This window comes from Osmerus eperlanus, chromosome 1, assembly GCF_963692335.1.
Source record: "Osmerus eperlanus chromosome 1, fOsmEpe2.1, whole genome shotgun sequence".
In the NCBI taxonomy this organism is placed as follows: Eukaryota; Metazoa; Chordata; class Actinopteri; order Osmeriformes; family Osmeridae; genus Osmerus; species Osmerus eperlanus.
In genome coordinates, this window is record NC_085018.1 from 12890926 (window position 1) to 12911328 (window position 20403).

General features: G+C 46.3%; 2 protein-coding genes across 16 annotated transcripts in view; one reads left to right on the top strand and one right to left on the bottom strand.

Annotated features, from left to right (window-relative positions):
* slmapa (sarcolemma associated protein a) overlaps positions 1–8144 on the bottom strand; it is a 41108-nt gene extending 32964 nt beyond the window's left edge. For 6 of the 14 annotated variants that reach the window (XM_062460628.1, XM_062460627.1, XM_062460623.1 and 3 more), the window contains exon 1: positions 6389–8143. In XM_062460628.1, coding sequence (XP_062316612.1) covers positions 6389–6586 — 198 coding nt within the window. In that variant the 5' untranslated portion in view covers positions 6587–8143. Of the gene's footprint in view, positions 1–6388 lie in introns of all 14 variants that reach the window. The other 8 variants (XM_062460622.1, XM_062460621.1, XM_062460619.1 and 5 more) reach the window with 3 other exon arrangements.
* Positions 8145–9238: 1094 nt separating this feature from the next.
* On the top strand, positions 9239–20352 carry dennd6aa (DENN/MADD domain containing 6Aa). Of its 2 annotated transcripts, XM_062460634.1 has the most exons (21): positions 9239–9645; positions 9962–10000; positions 10093–10135; positions 13231–13343; positions 13705–13785; positions 13915–14020; positions 14344–14423; positions 14579–14638; positions 14729–14784; positions 15126–15248; positions 15456–15551; positions 16030–16124; positions 16264–16329; positions 16454–16518; positions 16687–16776; positions 16879–16932; positions 17069–17178; positions 17261–17363; positions 17560–17634; positions 18126–18277; positions 19414–20352. In XM_062460634.1, exons 1-20 carry the CDS (start codon positions 9418–9420, stop codon positions 18255–18257), a joined length of 1815 nt encoding a protein of 604 aa, XP_062316618.1. In that variant the 5' UTR covers positions 9239–9417; the 3' UTR covers positions 18258–18277; positions 19414–20352. The 2 variants fall into 2 exon arrangements, with proteins under 2 accessions (XP_062316618.1, XP_062316617.1); XM_062460633.1 differs by having other exon boundaries at positions 18126–20352.
* Positions 20353–20403: the final 51 nt, after the last annotated feature.

Below are 20403 nucleotides of genomic sequence, written 5' to 3' on the forward strand. Positions count from 1 at the left end.
GTGGAAGTAGTGATCACCATGGAGACCGATGTGCAACAACCTCTCCCCCCTCCCCCCCACCCTCCCACCCCCCCCCTTGGCAACCACAGCCTGACATAGACGCCGAGGCAGCAAGCCAGCGGCTCTGGGAAAGTAGAGTGAGCGACTGGCGGATAAATGCAGCGCGTCCAAGTGCGGAGACGGGAGGATGACTGAGAGGGAGGCTGCAAACGCTGACGGACGTGGGGGGTCTGAGTGAGTGTTGTAGCAGGCAGTCCACAGAGATCAGAGTCCTCCTCGGTCCGTGCTGCTCACCAGCATTAGAGATGTCGGATGAGATTCATGAAAAGCATCCTTCTACATGACAGCGCTCGCCAACGAGAGAGCTTCTCTCCCTCCAAAACACAAAACGAGAGAGCCGTCTCACACAGAGGCCAACACGAGCCATCGGATCCTGCCGAGCCGGGCCCTCTCCCTCCGTCCTCCCCCCCCTTTCACCCCACCTGTCTCCCCCCCCAGCCCCGCCCACTGTGGTCTCCGCTGCCTACCCCTCTGTCGTTCAGCTCCACGAATCTCATTCAGAAAGCTGCATCAGCTGTGATTCAGAAGGCCTCCAGCAGCCAGCCAAGACACACGATCCACTTTGCTCCGCAAGCTCCTTCCAAGCGAGACAGACACGACGAGGGGAACCGGAGAGAACATCAGAGTACGACAGCCGACTGGCAAACACGCGCGCACACGCGCACAAACACACACACGCTGCAGTAAATAGCGGGCTTTAACGGTGACCTCACCTCCCCGGTCCCCATGGTTACCTCCAGCATCTGTCGGGAGGGAGAGGTTGATGGTGCTGCGTCGTTTGCAACAGGGAGAAGGATAAGGCCGCGTTGCGCACACATCCACACTTTGAATGTGTGTGCGCGTGTGTATGAGGGAGTGTGCGTATGCGCATTTGTATATGCAAGAGTGAGTTTTCCCTTTCCTTGTGGCATGAACTCTGGGTTTACCCCAGACAGAGCACAACCCCCCACCACACACACACACACCCCTCAGCTCTCTTAGTCACTCTCTGGCCAGTAGCCAATGCCTTGGAGGCCTGAAGCCTGGAATCTAAATGTTCACGTGAGAAGGAATCCTCTCCCTCCTCTCTCTTAAAACCCTCCTGTTTTTAGCTCTCCCTCCCTTCACCCCTCCCCCCCCCCTCTCATACCTTCCTCCCTTCCCTTCAGAGTCCTGTCCTCTCCTGCTATCCATTCGCACTCTCCTCCTGTGCCTCTCCACTCCTCTCTCCACTCCTCTCTCTCTCCAGCTCTCCATACACCATGTCCACGGTCCAGTCAAACACTGCCTCCGGAAGACAGTCAACTTGACCCTGACCTGCTGCCCAGGCAGGTGAGCCCGGCCAGGCTGCACCCTACAGGAGGGAGAGGCTCTGACTAAAGGGATCGAGGAAGCTAATCATTAGCCATAACTGTGACCGTTCTGTAGAGAGAGGCATAGTCCTCCAACAACCTGCTCAGAACCAAGGCCACAGCTTTCACGATACCTCACAGATTAACTGTCCGGTAATAAACATCCAATAAGCGTGTGCGTCGCTGGCGTAAACTGGACGTATTAAAAAAAAAATTATAACATCTATCGATAGCTCATGGGACCCGAGCACAGACGCACAAGCGTACAGACACGCACAGGTCTACCACGCAGCGACAGGAAATGGTGCGACAAAATGGCTCGGCTTTAATACTGTGGACGTCGTAGCGACGTCCACAGTATTCCACAGCGAGGCGCCCTGAGAGACCGCGTGGGAACGGAACCAGGGAGCGCGGAGTAGAGCCTCAGCAACAGCCTTGCACGATAAGCGACGAGTTTCCACTGTGATGAAACACTGAACAAGGTGCTTGACAAGCCACAGGACATAAAGGAGCCTAGATGTGTTGCGATGAAGAGCAGAGCTGCTGCTGAGAATGGGCCTTAACAGGCACCACGGGAAGAGAAGGATCCAAACGTACTACAGACATGGCGGTAACCGGTTGATCTATGGCTACGCTGACATCACGAAAAGGCGATGTCCATATCTCTTTCTAGTTGACAGGGGGTGGAGTGGGTCTCAGTGGTTGAGATACATGTGACCCACGGTAGGCACCTCCTGACAGGCCCCAGACTGAAAGCATGGCAGCCTGGGTGTCAGAGGGGGAGCTTGGGGAGTCATGGGGCAGCTTTCGGCCAGTGATCTGCTGTGGCCTGGCCTACTGTAGGCTTGACAGCTGCTAATCTGACCTCAGTCAGACATGAGACCTCCAAGGAAAGCTGGCCTATCACACTGCTGGACATTGCAGATTCAGCCACTAATAGCCTACTAATAATAAGACTTGTATCACCAGTCCCGTTGTAACCGAATGCCGATGGTATTTAGTATCTTACAATGTACTACAAATTTAAAATATTGTTTGTTTAACATGCAAATCATCAGAGCGCGCTTATCACTGCCTGAAAACTTGCAGCATGCAAATTTACATAGAATCTGAGTGGGGAACGGTGCAACAGAGAAAGATTTTGTTGTCTTGGCCGGAGAAGATAATGTCATTCGATTTGGATGTGATTCTTATAATAGGCATATTCATTTTTCAACCCAGCGCGTTAGCATGAGCGAAGTAGGGCTAGGCCAACTTACGTTTTTCAGGTGGTAGGCTACATCATATTCGACGTCAAACAAACAAAAAAAAACCCCGTTGTTGGCAGAGTTTGCATTCAACGTTTGAGTCACCCGGTACTTTGTAAATGTACTTAAATGAAATGCTGCCATACCACAGATTTCTTTGCCATTTCGACTAATAACACAGACAAAGTAGGCTGTGGCAGAGTTTGTAGTTCGGCAGCCAATTGTGCTCGTGCCGTGTGCAAAATACCAAACCAAAACAAAGCGCAGATTAACGAAAGGGAAAACAGTAACACCTTTTCTTTTAAATTATATATTTTTAGAGTTGCTTTATTTGTCTTAAATAATATAATCTACAATTTCTGTAGAACATTTCGTTAATTCAGCAATGATGACACAAGCGGGAATCAAATCTCACAGTGCCAGATGGCAGCTCGACTAAAAAAATCTTAGTCGACCAAGAGCATATCGACCAAAAAATCGACTAGTCGACTGAGTGGGGACAGCCCTACCTATCACACAGCCAACCAGAGAGCTGGCCTACCACACAGCCAACCAGAGAGCTGGCCTATCACACAGCCAACCAGAGAGCTGGCCTATCACACAGCCAACCAGAGAGCTGGCCTATCACACAGCCAACCAGAGAGTTGGCTGATCTCACACAGCCAACCACAGAAAAGGGTTACAGCCATAGTAGCAATGACAGAGAGGAATCACATCAGCACCAGTTGTCTGTAGGAGGTTGTTGCACAAACAAGGTCTTGGACTGAAAATGACATTAACTGGAAAATGTGCAGAGTGTTTCTGATCTTTGATTAGGCACCCCCAACCTATTCATCTAGATCTACAGAGCCTGGCTCTTCAGATGAACCAAGAATATGACAACATTTGGTTCTGAAAGTGAACCATGACATAAGAGTGTGCAAGACAAAGCCAAGACGTTGAGTTTCGTTTGGTAGAGCAATTAAGATGGAGGCTGCAGTGTCAGATGTTCCATGTCTGTGGTAATTTTCTGCAGTGGGAGGAGAATGGAGAGAGCGAGAGGAGAAGAGAGTGAGAGAATGAAGTGAAAAAGAATGGAGAGAATGAAGAGAGAGAATGAAGTGAGAGAGTGTCAGAATGGAGAGAGACCAATTTGCTCAGAACAGCTGATCCCTGACCCATACTGATGCTGAGGAGGGTAGAAGTCAGACTCAAGGAGCAATCAAGTGTGTGTGTGTGTGTGTGTGTGTGTGTGTGTGTGTGTGTGTGGTAAGCGGGGGGGGGGGGGGGGGGGGGGTCAGCTGCTCACCAGTCGTCGTCCCCCTCCCCAATAATCACTACCCGCTTAAAGAGTCGAGAGGGGGTGTAAATTCCAGGTGACTATTTTCAGCTCTGACATCACAACTCATTTTGCTAGAGAATACAGAGCGGCCTGGCAGGGCAGGAAGTCTTCACAGCTCAGCAGGGTGGGATAGCTAGCTAGCGGGCATGACGAACACAAATAGACACACAGACACGCCTGTTAACCAGTAGCGTATAACGCAACCATTTCAAAAGCCGGGCCAGAAGATTAGGACAGGCATCCCTGCGTGTGTCAAGCCACAGCAGAGCTCAACAGGTGGCCGGGGCCCTAGCCTTAAAGCCATCGTCCTTCAGTCTGTTTTGGTCACGTGACTCATGTATAATCCCATTCATTAAACATGGACATGGAACAGAATGACAGGATTCCCCCCCCCCCCCCCCCCCCCCCCCCCCCCAATCAATTACTGTCAGGAGGAAATGAAAATGAGGAGCTGCTACAACTACTTAGGAGGGACAGGTCGATATCCAGTCTCAATCGACCTGCGAATCCAAAACAATCCAGGGGTGTTGACAGTGACGAGACGCATGGCACGCACGAGGGCCACGTAAACACCCGCTGGCTCACAGGCAGACCGCCCCTCACACGAGACCCACTCCCTGCAACTGACGGGAAATGGAGCAGCTAGGGCTTGTTTTGCTGCAGCAGACTCAGTGCTCTTCATTAGGATTCGTTAAGAGGGGTGCAGCTCCCCCCCCCCCTCCCCCCCTCCCCCTCCATTTTATGGCACCAACGCAGACCCCAAAGGTACAGAGGTGTTGAAATGAGTGGACGCAGAAGACACTATCCTTCCACACATACACCTCTCTCTCTCTCTCAGGCGGTGTCCGTTTACCATTAGCATGCCATGAGATGAAATATGGGTTTTGTCCCACACGGCTACTGACAGGCTGATAACAGCTGGCCATGTAAGAATGTTCAGACTGCAGTGCTGATGGCCCGGCGTGGAGACACTGCCCATTCCCGCATGGTGCTTCCTGTGTTGTCATTCACTCTCCTTCACAGATGTGCGTCAGGGTGCTGTTAACGGACAGGTCCATCTTAGCACGGAGGTTCCATCTACCCAATTAGATTCACTGTGGAGGGAGGGACAGGCGGCTGGATTTGCAAGATCACGACCACGCGAGATCCATCTTGCCAAGCTCTAAGTTATTTGCTTGTGCCTGAACCACAGTGGTTCGGCCCAATCAGCATCCTGTGAGGAGCTCTGCCAGCTATGGGAGTGGGTGAAGTTAGCCCCGTGCTACATGGTGATAGACAGATGGTTCATCCAATCACCTGCCAAGTATTTTTGGGGAAAGGGCCTGCCCTTTTCCAAACAGTTTCCAAGGATGTCTTCCCAGTTGGTTCTGTGTTACAAACCGTCTGGGGAGTCAGTTTGGGAAAATGGTGCATTCGAAGGAACGACTTCTGACCAGGGAACTGCTAACCTAGTGAGTGTGTAACAAGTAGGCCATCCTAAAAATATAAACTGTCAATCAATCAAAACAAAGAAACCAACAAACTGACAGATCCCTGAAAGAGCACCATGAGGCCGCTCCTCAGGGGCTCCTGGCGAAGGCAGGCCCTCGTCTGAGATGATCCAGTCTAGACATCAACGACACCCAGTTCACAGACCTGACAAGTTCCAACCGTTTCCCTTAAGAGACCTTAAACCTTTTATTCTTGGGTGTGTGTGTCATGTGCTACTGCTGAGGCTGAGCTGCAGAGTAACACGCTTGTGAGCACAGGAGGACCTCCAGGGAGGTATGCAGGGAGGGGAGAACAGAGGCAGCAGCTGGCTCTGCCTGGGTGCTTCGGTAGAGAATACCCCCTCAGTAAAAGTAATTAGGATATCCTTCACAATTGAGCAATAAATCTCTCCTATTGACCCAAGGTCAACAACCAATTAATCATTACAATATTGGAAGGAGGCAAAAATGTTTGTGCCTGGTTTTCACACGAGTGCGTGTGCTTAACACTTTGAGTGGACGTGTTTAATTAAGCAACAAGGTGCAAGGCATTTAACAAAGAACTGATTTGATCTCGTGTCCTCCTGTGTGCTGCACTGCCTTATTGTTTGCATTGCTGACTGTCCATCTAATCTTAACTGCGCAACGCTACTGGGAGTCTATATTCCACTGGTAAATAGTGCAAACGACATCGATTCGTAGCCCATCATGGTGGACAGACATAGGCAACACCGTATAGCGATAACAGATGCTGACGTTATCTGTGTGGCTTGAGTGGGAGTTAATCGACAACGTTCTGTGTGCGAGGTTAAAAAACAGCTTATGGCACAGGTAGTGAAACATCGAGGGAACCTTAATGTTTCGCTTAAGAAATCTGTCCTCTTTCTCCAGCGAGCTTGTTCGACCCGTTGTGCATGCCAAAACGACCAACATGTGCGGAGGGCATCGTTCTCTGCTTACCTTCCCCGTCTTGTGGTCAAACCAGACCAGAGCATGGTTTCTCGACAGCACCTTGCAGTCGAACGTTGCGTTGTTCTGGGCAGGGCGGCAGCGAGCAACAGAGCGCCCGATCTTGACTGGCTCGTCCAGGTAGACATGGCGTTCCTGAAATGGGTGTGAATTTGGGCGGCAGGTGAAGACGGCCAGCGCTGAAGGCATTGATGATGGCTTGAGAGTATTACTCCAACCAGAGACGAAAGAAATGGTTTCTTGATCCAGAGTGGCAGACTTTTTTGAGTTTTCAATTTCAGCAACTTAATATTAGTGAGGGCCTATAAGCTGGCTCAACCTTTTCCTAGTTTATGTTAGGCACTAACTAACAAACATTGCGTATCATTTTCCCAATGCACATCCAGGGTTATAAATCATATGATTCAACGGGGCAACCCCTCTACAAAACACAAGTAAAAAATGTACACATTCCTTTGCTAACTAACTATCAAGCTACATTACGCCCATATATGACATCTGACACTATGTACAGGCCAGAATTCCGTCAAGCAAGAGAAGCATAACTGTATAGTAACAGTGGCTGTCTACAAAATAGCTCTCCACGTCCATCAAACTATTTCACTGGGGCAATCTTGAGAAACGATGAGCAGCTAATCTTTAGCCCATGGGGTAAACCCGGATTGCCAAATTAGTTTACGCCCTATTATTTTACCAGTGCCAAGTAACTTAACGTATAAAAAAAATCTTAAGTGACACACTTATCCCAACTGAGGACTTTGTGCGGTCAGTCGGCAACTAATGCACCGTTCCCCTTGGCGCTATTAGGGTACACAACGCTTGCACCAATTTGACCGTGGCTAATAGGTAGCGAAATAGTTATTTTGAATTCTACTTTTGCCAATGTTACGTGCTAATGGCCAGCAAGTGTACACACTTCACGTGTGGATACGCGACCGCCTTGCTTGACAGCGCGATCTTATACTAGCCAGCTAGCTACCACTCCCAACAGTTTTACACCAAGCTAGCTAAGCGTTAGCAGCTAGACTTCTAGCTTGCTAGAGAGAACAGTAGCTTGAAAGCTATAGTTTGGGAAACATGGGCCTGAATCCCTAGCCAGTGTACTATATTTGTAATGCCAAACGTATAAAGAATCTAAATCACAAACAAAACTGCAAAGAAAACAAATTGCGCAAATAGGTAATGTACGTCCTCGTGAGATAAGATTGAGTGCTGTTGGCTACTTGCTATTTCAGCGCTGACGAACTTGTCATCTGCCCGGCCAAGATCTGTGCACGGGCCTCTCCGAGTTGTTAATGAACGCCCTTTATCAATCAGTTTATAAAATATTCCAGTGATTCTATCTTGATAATAACCTTGCTACTTTTAAAGACGATACGTAATCTCTGTAACTCGTTGCTAGCTAGATTGCTTACTCAAAACAACTAGCTCTAGCTAACCAAGCTTCTTTAGCTAGCTAATCAACCAGCTAACGTTAGTAAAGAGGTAGCTAATCAACTGGCTGGCTCTGTCAGCGCGGACCAAACACGGAAAACTGAGGCGAGTTTTGTCTGCAGCTCCACACAAGCAACCAGTCCAATTATCTTCTCAGGAATCTTCGTTTATGCCATACGTTGCATTGCCGATATAAATGTCAGTTGGGTTGTAGCTACTGCCGTCCACCGATGAACTGGGAGGAATTTCTAAGTACTTGTCCTCCTCCGCAAGTATCCGCCACCATACTGAAATGAAAGAATACACACATAAACCGGCCAGTCGCATAAGGGAACTTCGTTTAGTCCTCTCGGGACGCCCTACGTTGTAACTAGTGAAATGCTTTATCACGATTGATATTGTTTCCTAATCGTCGCTCGCTGAGCACAAATATGTTATTGTATAACATATATTCATGTAAAGCCTGGTCTGGTGGGAAAAGCTATTTGCCACAGAGTCTTTGCATTGATGCATTTATAGAGTTTGTATGTGTAAATTGGGTGACATCATATCACTTATAAATATTAATTCACGATGTTTACGGCATTTCTGATATTTTGACACATTACTGGCACAAAGTTCTGGATTTTCATTTCGCTGGACCAAATGGTTGTGTTTGGTGAAAGGAAAGGGCTCATCAGCAAAATTGAATGTAGGCTACTGCGGTTGCAGATAGCCCATGCCTTAATTAACATACGGGACACGCACTCGTAGCAATGTGTTAAGTTACAATTAGGCCTACAATAATAATTTGTTTTTATTACATTTAAGTTGTACATTGTTCAAACATCTATATTTACATAAAATAATTTTGTGATGAAAATAAAAATGCAAATGTATCTTAAAAGTTTTGCTATGTCTAACATTGAAATTGAAACGTTGTTTTCAACAAGCTTTGTGCATTTTTTCAATGTATTTTTTAGATTTTACTCCCTTCGGAATATAAAGGTCAAACCATAGACTTCAAATGTCCATCGTTGTGGCGCAGACCTTAAATTGTGAATTCTCCTGGTCCGTGGGCTAGTAACTCAATGTTCACTTAAATTTCCACTGAAATGTTACTGACACAGAACCTTTACATGTAGGCTACAATTTGAATCCTCAGCACCCAATGCTACTACAGTGAGCGCAGCGTAGGCCTACCGACCGTAGCGTAGGCTAGATGTGTGTTAATTGTAATAAAACATTTGATGATACTACCAGAGCCATAGAGAGAAAGTGTGAGAAAGTTTCTCTCTATGGATCTGGATACCTGTAGCCCACTTGCACCCAAGTCTGCTACGAAGGTGTTCCAAAGGTTCACATGTTTTAAACGTCTTTGGGTTTTGAATACACCCCCAAATACGGAGCTCCGTTACGTACAATGACGATCTACGTTCAGTGCTCCCTGTGTAAGCAAAAGTGCTAATCTAAGTATCGACTAGCCTAGCTAGCTGTTTAATGTGTTTTATGATACTAAGCGGTAATCGTGAACGACAAAACAAAGCAAATATTGATTCGGGATATTTATAAACGTTGTTTAAACGAACTGTGGTCTGCCCATTGCTATGGCTTTGCAGGGCTCTGAAGAGATAGGAGAGCAAATCGAGGAGTCGGAGGAATTAGACGAGCAGGATGTGAGCATCTCTCCGGCCGAGGAAATAACGTTACCCGCCGGGCCTGTGGTGGAGGACGATTCCTCGGATTCTCTCCTCTTACCATGGGATCGGTTTTCAACCTGGCTTCATTGTATTTGCGTTGTTGGGTTCGATCTAGAACTCGGACAGGCGGTAGAGGTGAGAACGAAAAGACTCATCAGAGTTGGCCCGAGTTTGTGTGGCGGCTGTCGACACAAATGCTGACATATTCAAATAAATCTAGCTAACAAGCTAGTTGGCTATGTATGTAAACATATGGCATGCTGAAGTAAGCTAATAACCTATCTAGCAACCTAGCTGTATAAGTATCAACATAGAGAAGGCTTTGAAGAGCCCATTTCACTAGGCTAACGGCGTAACGTTAGCTCTAGCTAGTTACTAGCAAGCTAACGTTAGCTGCTTAACTTGAAAAGTTATCTAGCTCGTAGCTGTAAACATTTGTTCTCTTTTGTAGGTGATCTACCCACACCATTCCAAACTGTCAGAGAAAGAAGTAAGTTTATAGAAATGTCAGCTATACAGTGTGTATTCGTTTTTGGTGTTGCAGCAATTATTTAACCATGCATGCTTTACATTTTGTTTCAGAAAACAAGCATTTGCTACCTGTCATTCCCCGACTCCAATTCAGGTACGCTCTCAGTCTCAGTCCCACACATTGCCCCACAGTGTATGGTTAAATACAACGGACTTTTCGAATGATTTGAAAGATACAGTTGCCATTCGTGTCAATAACATCAGGTGTTTTATATGATCTAATATAACATGCAGAGGTTAAAGGTTGAGGTAAATGTGAATAGGACTGCCAACATAGTTTTAAAGATATTTATTGAAGCATAGTGTCCCCATAAGAAAGAATAAAATAGTATAACACTGTAATTTAACGTCCTTGACGTGAATACAAAGTAGACCTTGTTTTTTTTTTGTTTTTTTTAATAAAAAATACAATGACATAGATGACCACTTGGGGTGATTAACTATGAAGAGAAAAGAACATGACCAGTTGAACTAGGCTACACCTGGGATAATTTATATATATTCACTGCTACGTTTTTGGTTTTCAAATGAACAAATGCAATTAGGCAATAGGCTGAGATTACCATCTGAAAATGACTCTGCTAAGGATAATGCAATGGAGGGAGCGGCAAGTCTGGTCAGTGCATTTGATTTTGAATTTGTTTTAATGTTAAGACCTCCGCAATTAACTAGGTAAGAATGGTATTAATCTATCCACCAGATCAAAGAAACCACATAAGGACTTTATGAGGTAGTTATTCAGATTTTAGTTCTCTGTATGACTAGTTGTACCACTAACACAATGGCAGCCTTTGGTATAAAACATGACAGCTAAATTATTACCAGAAACAGGACAGGTCCCTTCTTGAGACAGGTCAGCGATGGACACACAGGTAGAGGTGGCTGGGCTGTGTGGATGGAAACGGATTGTGTTGGTTGTCATTGAAACATAATTCTTACTGTTGATGACTGCTTGGCTCCCATTCAGATAACATGGAAATGAGATATAGCAGTATGCATCTTATTTATTTGAATGAAACCAAGAGTACTACATTGTCCTGTGCCCCATAAAGAGGGACCCTATAGCCTAGTAATGAGTATTATATAAATAAATAAAAACATAGAATGAGACGTATAACTTAATTTCTAATGAGTTAAAAACATAATCTTCTCAAAGTCATCATTGCCAAACAATATTATGTATTATAAAAATTACAATACATGCTGAAGGGCAAAGTTAAGGTCAGTGGGTCAACCACATCTAACCTAGTTTGTTACTGTATCTTTTAATCCAAACAAAAGGCTTCTTCTCAGAAAATACCTGGAGATTAGTACAACCGTTGAAAGATGTGTGTGGCAGTGTGTTGTGGATCATTACTAATGTATGATGGCGTATCTAGTATTGGGCCTCTGGCCCCGTAAGACCCGCCCCCTGCCAACTCTGCAGTGTGCAGTATAGACACCAAGGAGTCGAGATTGTATTACAACCTCCCCCACCACACACACACACACACACTCTAAAAAAGCAGAACGAGTCGCTGGGAATCTCCTCCTGACCACACGACACCCGTAGAATAACCCTATAGGGATGGTAGAATAACCCTATAGGGATGGTAGAAGAACCCTATAGGGATGGTAGAAGAACCCTATAGGGATGGTAGAAACTAGTCTTAGACCAGCTCCTTTTAGCATCCATGTTTGTACTAAGTAACAGGCAGGCAGTACCTGGTAGTCAGTCTGAATATAAGCCCACAGGCCTATGTATAGAGAGAGTGTAAACCCCCTGTTTGCTGTTGTGGTACCAGAGAGGGTGGGAGAGACTCACAGTCTGACTCATTTACATTTATGCATTTAGCAGACGCTTTTATCCAAAGCGTCTTCCAAGAGAGAGCTTTACAAAAGTGCATAGGTCACTGATCATAACAACGAGATAGCCCCAAACATTGCGGGCAGCCAAAACATGAAGCATACATTGTGAAAAACCAAATAAGTGCCAAAGGGAAGAACAATGAGAGCATGCAGTTAAACAAGTTTACATTTAGCCATTTAGCAAAGTTACAATTAAACAACATGAACCTCAAAAAGTGCAAGAGTGTACCTATAGAAAAGCAATCAACAGTAAAATATTTCACAGCGAGTACAATAATTTAAATCCGTTACAACTAACCAACAAGAGCAACAAGTCTCTCAACAAGAGTCATTGTGATCCTGGAGGAAACTAGCATTATCATGTCCAGCAAATCATTCCTAAGTACCGTTGTACTCCCTGAACAAGTGCGTCTTAAGCCTTTTCTTGAAGGTGGGGAGACAGTCAGTGTCTCTGATGGAGGTGGGGAGTTAATTCCACCATTGGGGGGGGGGGGGGGGGGGGCAGACAGGAGAAGAGTTCACCTTAAACTTGATCCGATGAACAGGATTACTCAGAAACAACAGAGTTTGTTGCAGGACAGGTGAAGAGGGCTTTTAATGGAACCCCTTGGTGATGATGGGGTGAGGAAAGGGTTAAGGAGGAGAAGGATGATGATGTCATCCCTTTTTTCTCACACCCTGCAGATCTGCACACTGAGCTCGGACACACACACACACTCACACAAAGTCAACACGCACACCTCCTTTACTTGATCTCTGCTCCCATGGTTGAATCCAATTCCAACCAGTATTATGTCATTCTCACACAATAGAGGCTTGATTGATGGAGTTTGCCCAACAAATGTGCAGGATTTTGACCTTTTTCCACAATTGGTTACATTGCCCTTTCCAATCCATCTCAAATGAGTTATTGGTTTAACCAGCCAGGTGCCAGTTTAATACCCACCCGGGTTTGCTGTCACAGCCCTCTACAGCAGAAGCTGATCGAGCGTACCCTTTCTCTGCCTCCTGGCCCAGTGTATGGTGGGTGTCTGGTGCTGTGCTTGCTGAGCCCGGGCCTGCGTGTCATCATCCTGAAATCTAGTCGTGTCTTCTCTAGAAGTCTGAGATGTCCGTCCTTGGGCATGGGCTAGAGTACACTCCTCTATCCCTGAGAATGTCATGACGTGAATAGGTGTTCACATAGATGTGTTGTCATTAGTCTCTCTCAAGTTCTCGCTGGTCCGTTTTCTCACGCACACACACACACACACTCATGTCAAGACTGGAATTCCAAATATGCAGCCTTGACATCGCGGATGACTCAAAGTGCTTTTCCGCTTCCTGATTTCTGCCGGGCAGGTTGCCTTGGAGACACACAGTTCTGCTTCCGGTTCCGCCAGGCCTCGGCCAGAAAGTCGTCACTGGGATGTTTCCTGGAGCAGTTTGACAGGGATGCCCCAGTCTGCCTCAAGGTAGCTGTAGCCTGTAGCTCAGCCCTAGAGCATTTCAAGAGGTCAAGAGTTCGCAGGTTCAAGTGTCGGCTAAATGAATACATTATTATTAGTAGTAGTAAGACTCAGGATCTCAATACAATGTAGTCATGGATGGATCCTCTTTGCCATACATACATCACACAAAGACATGCCCCTCACATATACATGAACAGCCACACTATACTGGGCACTTGCACACACGATTGCACTTACCGATTGTTACATTACTAATATAGTGAATTATAATTCAGTCATATTATCAATGTATCATTTGTGTTTCTCTGCTTCCTGTCTGTGGTTCATGGTGTGTAATGATGTATGTGTTGTTTTTCTCCCCCAGAGAGACCAGGGTCATTACTATGGTTATGTCTACTTCAGGCAAGTCCGGGATAAGTCGCTGAAGAGAGGATACTTTCAAAAGGTCGGTCTGCCAGTTCCTGTTAGTTCCTGTTCCTGTTGACTTGTCTCCTTTGACGCCACTAACAAGAACCCAACAGAACGAAAAACAATTGTGAGAACAGTTGTTTTGTCTGTTTGTGGTTGTCTCCAGTCCCTGGTCTTGATCAGCAAGCTGCCCTACGTCACCTTCTTCCACTCCCTGCTGAAGCTCATCGCTCCGGAGTACTTTGAGAAGCAGGAGCCCTGTCTGGAAGCAGGTGAGTGTTGGCTTCTCCTGTGGTCTGGAGGGCCGGAGGACCGGTGCTCTGTGCTCAGCACTGTTGTTTGGGGGGGGGGGGGGGGGGGGGGGGGGGGATTGACCAGAGTTCCATGAAACAGGATTTGACCTCACAGTCTAAAGGGTGGCAGCTGATCTGTCTTCTTTGTGTGTGTGTGTGTTTCTGGTATCATTTGTCATCTTCTTTCCTGTCTGTCCTCGCCTGGCCTCCCCGCGAGAGGCAGACATTGATTTGGCCCGTTTGAACCCGCCTGTGTTTGTTTGCGTCGCTTCATTTGGTTCTGTTGTTTCCGTATTCGACAGCTTGCAACGACATCGACCGCTGGCCGACTCCACACCCGGGGAAGATACTGACCTTGCCCATCATGGGCGTGGTCATGAAGGTATGGCTGTCCCCTCCACTGAATTTGAGATGCAAGTTACAGTTGCATCTCCCAGTCCCCCCCCCCCCCCCGAGTGTTCTACATAGGCCTATATGGGTAGAAGGACCTTCAAATATATTGCAAATAGTCATTAAAATCTGAACGGTCCTTCCTAGGTTCGGATCCCGACCTGTTACGACAAACCAGGGACCTCTCAGCTTGTGCAGTCCACACAGGTGACCAGAACTGAAAAGGCCGTAACTCGCTGTCACTGTGTCGACTCGATCAGTTGATCCTCCCTGTTGTTTGCGTTTGTTTGTTTGCAGAGCGATAACCTGGTGTCCATCGTGCTGCCCACCATCCACGAGGTGGACCTCTTCAGGTGAGCCCCCCGAACACTGTTCCGTCTCTCAGGGTTCACGTCAGGGCCGCATGCTTGCACTGCCCTCTGGTGGTGCGAAGCGGAACTGCATGCTCACCGCAGCAGCGTGGCCACACTCATTTAGTGTTCTGGTTATGTCCCTGGCTGCCATGGTAACGGCATTCTCCAGCGAGATTGTGTGGTGCTTCATAGAAAGGGTGCAAGGGAAGATGGTTGATCTCTGTTGTCCTCCATAGACCTTGCTGTATTTATTTTTACTCTGCCTCTCTCCTGTCTGTTCCCTCATTCTCTCTCTCTCTACCTCTCTCCTTCTCTACCTTTCCATGTCTCTCTCTTTGTAGGTGCTTTTACCCAGTATTCTTCCACATTCAGATGTTGTGGGAACTGGTGTTGCTAGGGGAGGCACTTGTCGTCATGGCACCGTCACCAGCCGAGTCCTCGGATACAGTGCTGGCATTGGTCAGGTGAGACCAGTAGCATTCCTCAGCACAGCTTAACATCTTATATGAAATATGCACTAGTACACCTACCAAGATCTGTCAAGTCACACCATTCCGGGAAGTGAATGCATTTTTGTAAAGGATCCATTCAAATAAATCCATGGCTATGTAAACATAATTGTTGGTCTTTTTCTTTGGGTTGCTAACATTATTGTGTGCGTGTGCTTCCAGCTGTGTCTCCCCCCTGCGCTACTGCAGTGACTTCCGTCCGTACTTCACCATCCACGACAATGAGTTCAAGGAGTACACCACCCGCACGCAGGCCCCGTGAGTAACCCCTCTGGATGTCCACCAGTGGCCCCTCGAATCTGTTCTCCACCTGCATTTTAAACGGATACGTATTTTCCGTTTTGTGCTTTGGTTTCCTGGAAGCTCAAGCTAGCGTGTGGTTCGTTTAGAGGGTTCAGTCGAGGTCTAATGTCGGAGGGTTTCGCTTCCCAACCGATGCTCTGTCTGGTTTCTCCCTCCGTCAGTTTGTCTGGCTTGTACCAAAGGAGGTATTGACTGGGTGAACGTTTTTACCTGACTTGTGTCAGAGTTGGATTATGTCAGTAGGCTCTGATCTCGAGCTGTGCTCCACAAGGCGCCCAGCTTGACGGGAGAGAATTCTCAGATATGAGAGCTGCTCACCATCCCCCCGCCCCCCACACACTGTTTATATTCTGATGGCTGATTGGTCAGCTCTGGCAGGAGATGGGAGAACATGTCTTTTCTTTTTCTTTCTCCCATTCTCAAACACACACAGGCCCTCTGTTATCCTCGGCGTGACAAACCCCTTCTTCGCCAAAACTCTCCAACACTGGCCGCACATCATTCGAATCGGGGACATGAAGCAAGCAGGTAAACAGATAGAGGCAGACCCAGCCCCATGCCCCACCATCCCTTCTCCACGCAGACACAAACCCGAAACCCGCCCAGCACACAGACGCATACATGTCTGGACAGTTAGTGAGGGTGTCGTCTGTGTGTGTGTCTTCAGGGGAGATGGCCAAGCAGATGAAGGTGAAGAAACTGAAGAACCTGAAGACACTGGACTCCAAACCAGGTGAGACACGCACGGGCAGATGCCCCGGTGACCCCCCGCGTTTCCTTCACGCATGTCTTTCTGGCGCTCCACCTCCGCATGTCTTCTCGGGTGTTACAGCTGTGGTCTCTGTGCTGTGCTGCAGGTGTGTACAGCGCGTACAAGCCCTTCATCAATAAAGATGAGGACATCATCAAGCAGCTGCTGAAGGTAAACCTGCACATGCTGACGCACCTGGAACTCTTAAAACTGGTTTTATTAGCACTTAAAGGCATCTTCAGATGAGCTGTCTTGAAAGGATTTGCCAGTCGGGGGTTACGAGGTTTGTTCTGTTGAATATGACCTTTTTTTAATTGTCTTTTCCTGTCAAATCAACAGGGGGTGCAGCAGAAGCGTCCCTCCGAAGCCCAGAATGCCATCCTGCGACGCTACTTCCTGGAGCTGACTCAGAGCTTCATCATTCCATTGGTGGGCAGCATTCCTATGACCGACCCTATTAACCTTTTGTATGTGTTCATTAGCCAGGCATGTAGCAGTAATGGGGATTCTGACTCATGTTGTATCCGATAGGAGCGCTACGTGGCTAGCCTGATGCCTCTTCAGAAAACCATCTCTCCCTGGAAGGTGAGCGGGACCCGTGCAGTCCAAAAGGCAGTAGCTGTATATACGTGCCTTCTCTCGTCTCTCTTACCCCTGTGTGTGTGTGTGTGTGTGTGTGTGTGTGTGTGTGTGTGTGTGTGTGTGTTGTGCACACCCATAGAGCCCTCCCCAGCTGCGCCCCTTTATCCAGGAGGAGTTCATGAAGACCTTAGAGAAGGCCGGTCCTCAGCTCACCTCACGCCTCAAAGGAGACTGGATGGGCCTCTACAGGTAGGCTCACCTACTGCTCCTCACAGGACGCCCTCCCAGGTGGACCGCCTCCCTAACCGGCCGTTCTTGTGTCGACCTGCAGACAGTTCCTCAAGTCCCCCAACTTTGACGGATGGTTCCGGAACAGGAGGAGAGAGATGATGCAGAAGCTGGAAGCCCTTCACCTGGAGGCCCTGTGTGACGAGGTCAGGACACGCTGTCGACATTCACGCTGAACAGAAAGGAATCACATGACCTCCCCTCGTGAAAACTGAGACACAAAGACAAGAATTGTTGGGTGGACGGGCAAATTGAGATGTTATGGCCATTTTCGACTGTCTCAATCACTCTTGAACTTTTGAATTCTTCTGTCCCTGAATTCTTCCCTCGTTGCTGTTTCAGGATCTGCAGCTGCGCATCCAGAAACACACAGAGGTAGAGACGGTGGACTTGGTTCTGAAGCTGAAAGACAAACTGGTCAGTACTGGATCCTCCACACTGCTGTTTGCGATGTAGATTTGTCCATATCCGTGCTTAAAAATTATCTATACCAATTCAGTGGGTTATGCAAGGGTATATGTGTGTATAAATGTTAGGGGTGTAACGATACACTCAGCTCACAATACAATACGTATCACGATACTGGGTGTACGATACAATACGTATCACCATATTTTGAACAACATTTTATATGAAACCGAAATTCAAAACATTAAACATTTTCAATCCTTTTCTTTGTTGCACATACAATTTAGTTAACTTAGTTCAAGCCATTTCTGTGAATGTAATGAATGCACACATGACGCAGGTGCAGAGTAGGTCGCATGCTGGTAGCTCAACCACTAGGATCAAACGTACGTCATATTGTAAAAATATTGCCATAACTCTACGATACATATTGTTACATTTTTGTATTGTAATATATTGTTATACGATATATTGTTACACCCCTAATAAATGTGTTTCAGACCCAGGCAGAGAAAGACCAGCTGCCAGTCCAACCAGGGACCCTGGCCAAACTCCAGTCCCACATCGAGGCTGTGATCCTGGCCTTACCCGAGGATCTGCAAGGCATCCTACACAAGCCCTCTACACCATAAGACTGACACCCCTCCTAGAGGTGCTTAGGACCCACTGACTGACCCAGTCCAGCTGAACTGAACACTAGATTTTTAACTGTGTGTGTTTTTTTAAAGTGCACTTCGCCTTTCTCGCTCTGTGTGCCCACATCGTGCAATGCTGGCATTGCTGAGAGGAGGGGAAAAAAACTGAATGGTTCTGCATTCAAGGATCATTCAGTTCAAGATAAAAGCCAAGAAGTGCTTTATACTGTAGAGAAGGGCTGTTTGATCATATATAGACAAACAGACACACATACACACACACAGCATAACCACCACCCACATGGCTGAAGCTTCCAGAACATTCTGGTGCTCTGTCTCTCTGGGCTCTGACCTGAACCTGGCCCTGCCTGCATAGAGACCTCGTCAAAAGGGAAAGATTAAGAGATTTATGACAGAAACTCTACAAGCATATGCCAATAGCGATCAGGTTGGGTTTTGTTTTTTTGTTTTTTTTAACAAAAGGTGCAATAAAGTCATCCAAGTATAGATTTGAAGTCCAGAATCCCAGGGTATGTGGTGCTGGTAACAGTGAGAGAAACAGTAAGGTCTTGATGTATGAAGGAACATTAAGGCATCACCATGTTGGCCAAAGGTGTCTATTGTGGTCGAATCTCAAAAGCTTTTCATAGACTCCTGTCTTCCTCCCCCTATTTGTCTTGACGCGGGTACTAGAAGACAAGATTTTAGGTGTGAGTCCTTTGACGTGAGGAGAGAAGCTGCAAGGAAACCAATGGAAGGCTTTTCAGATTCAACAAGTGGCTTAAACGTTGCACTGCTGTGTCCTCAGGGCTGTCTACAGTCTACAATAATATCTGACCAATTTCTGTTGATGTGAGACAGTATTGCATGGCACCCTCATTGCAACCCATATCTTCTGAGTTGGGTCTAAATTTGACATTGAGATGTCAAAATGTTCACAACATTTAGTTTTTTTAAATGGTGGATTTGCAGATAAACACAAGCATTAGCATAAACAGCTGTGTAAAGCTAACTAAAACTTCTGACCTTGTGCCTTCTGTCTGACCATTGACCATTGTGTATTAGAGCTGTTTGTAGGATTTAAGTTGTGATGCTTTGAGGTGTTGGGTGGGTTTTCTCATTTTTCCTGTACTGTACCTTTTTGTCCTCAAAGTGGTTAACTTCGCAAGTGAGCTGGGAGACAGTGAAGAGAAATCTTCATTTCTTCTGCTGAATCGGGACGTGTAGGACCTCACTACCAATTACATGTTGTGCATTTGGATTTAGGCGTTTTTCCAACTCTAAACAACATTTTATTTTCGCAACGAGATGGAAATGCAACAGTTACATTCTGACTTAATTGGTGTGTTCTAGAATCCATTATAATTGTCTATTCTTGGAGATCATGCAGGTGCCTTAGTGGGGTATGTGATAGGAGAAACCAGAGAAGAAAACCAAAGTTATGTTGAATATCAGCACATTTGCTCATAATGTGAAGGGTTTTTAATGCAACTCCCTGTGATGTGTTGTGAACTGCATCCATACATTATGCGCACTCCTGGGATAACGTTCTCAATCTGACCGTAGAGATTTTTAGGAAGCACCATTCAAATCATGAATTTCACTGATGATCTCTTCTTGGGGGGAAATAATGGTTGAAAAAAACCTGTGACTATCGGTTGTTGGGCAACCATGTTTTATATGTCGAAAATGCTTATTTTAACAAGTTTGAATTTTATATAGGGGGTTATTCACATATTCCGCTCATCGATTAATAATGTTTTGTACATAAAGTTGTAAAGAAAAGAAAGATTTAGCCCATGCATAATGATAATTATTTTACAATGAGTTGTCTTACTAATTAGCAGTATTGTAATAACTTCTATGGGCTTTAATGTTTAATATGAACTAGAATAACGTTAACAAAAGCACATGGTTAAGCTGTAACTTTGGGTGTTCCTACATATTTTTTACCCTTATAACGTTTACTCATGTTCTTTTTGTATCAAAGCCATTACCACTAAATGGAGGCCGACCACTTTCTGAACTACTAAAACCAATGGCTTTCAATGACAGGAAGATCTATGAATGAATAAACATCCATCTCCCTGCATTTGAGTGGTGATTTGTCATCCTAATTCTACTTCCTACTACTATAAAAGCG

Excerpts from the sequence above, each read along its gene's own strand:
- dennd6aa (XM_062460633.1), top strand. The coding sequence starts at position 9,418 with ATGGCTTTGCAGGGCTCTGAAGAGATAGGAGAGCAAATCGAGGAGTCG. Across the intron at positions 14,424-14,578 it reads TCATGGGCGTGGTCATGAAG|GTTCGGATCCCGACCTGTTA; the intron begins GTATGGCTGTCC and ends GGTCCTTCCTAG. Across the intron at positions 17,179-17,260 it reads GACTGGATGGGCCTCTACAG|ACAGTTCCTCAAGTCCCCCA; the intron begins GTAGGCTCACCT and ends GTCGACCTGCAG.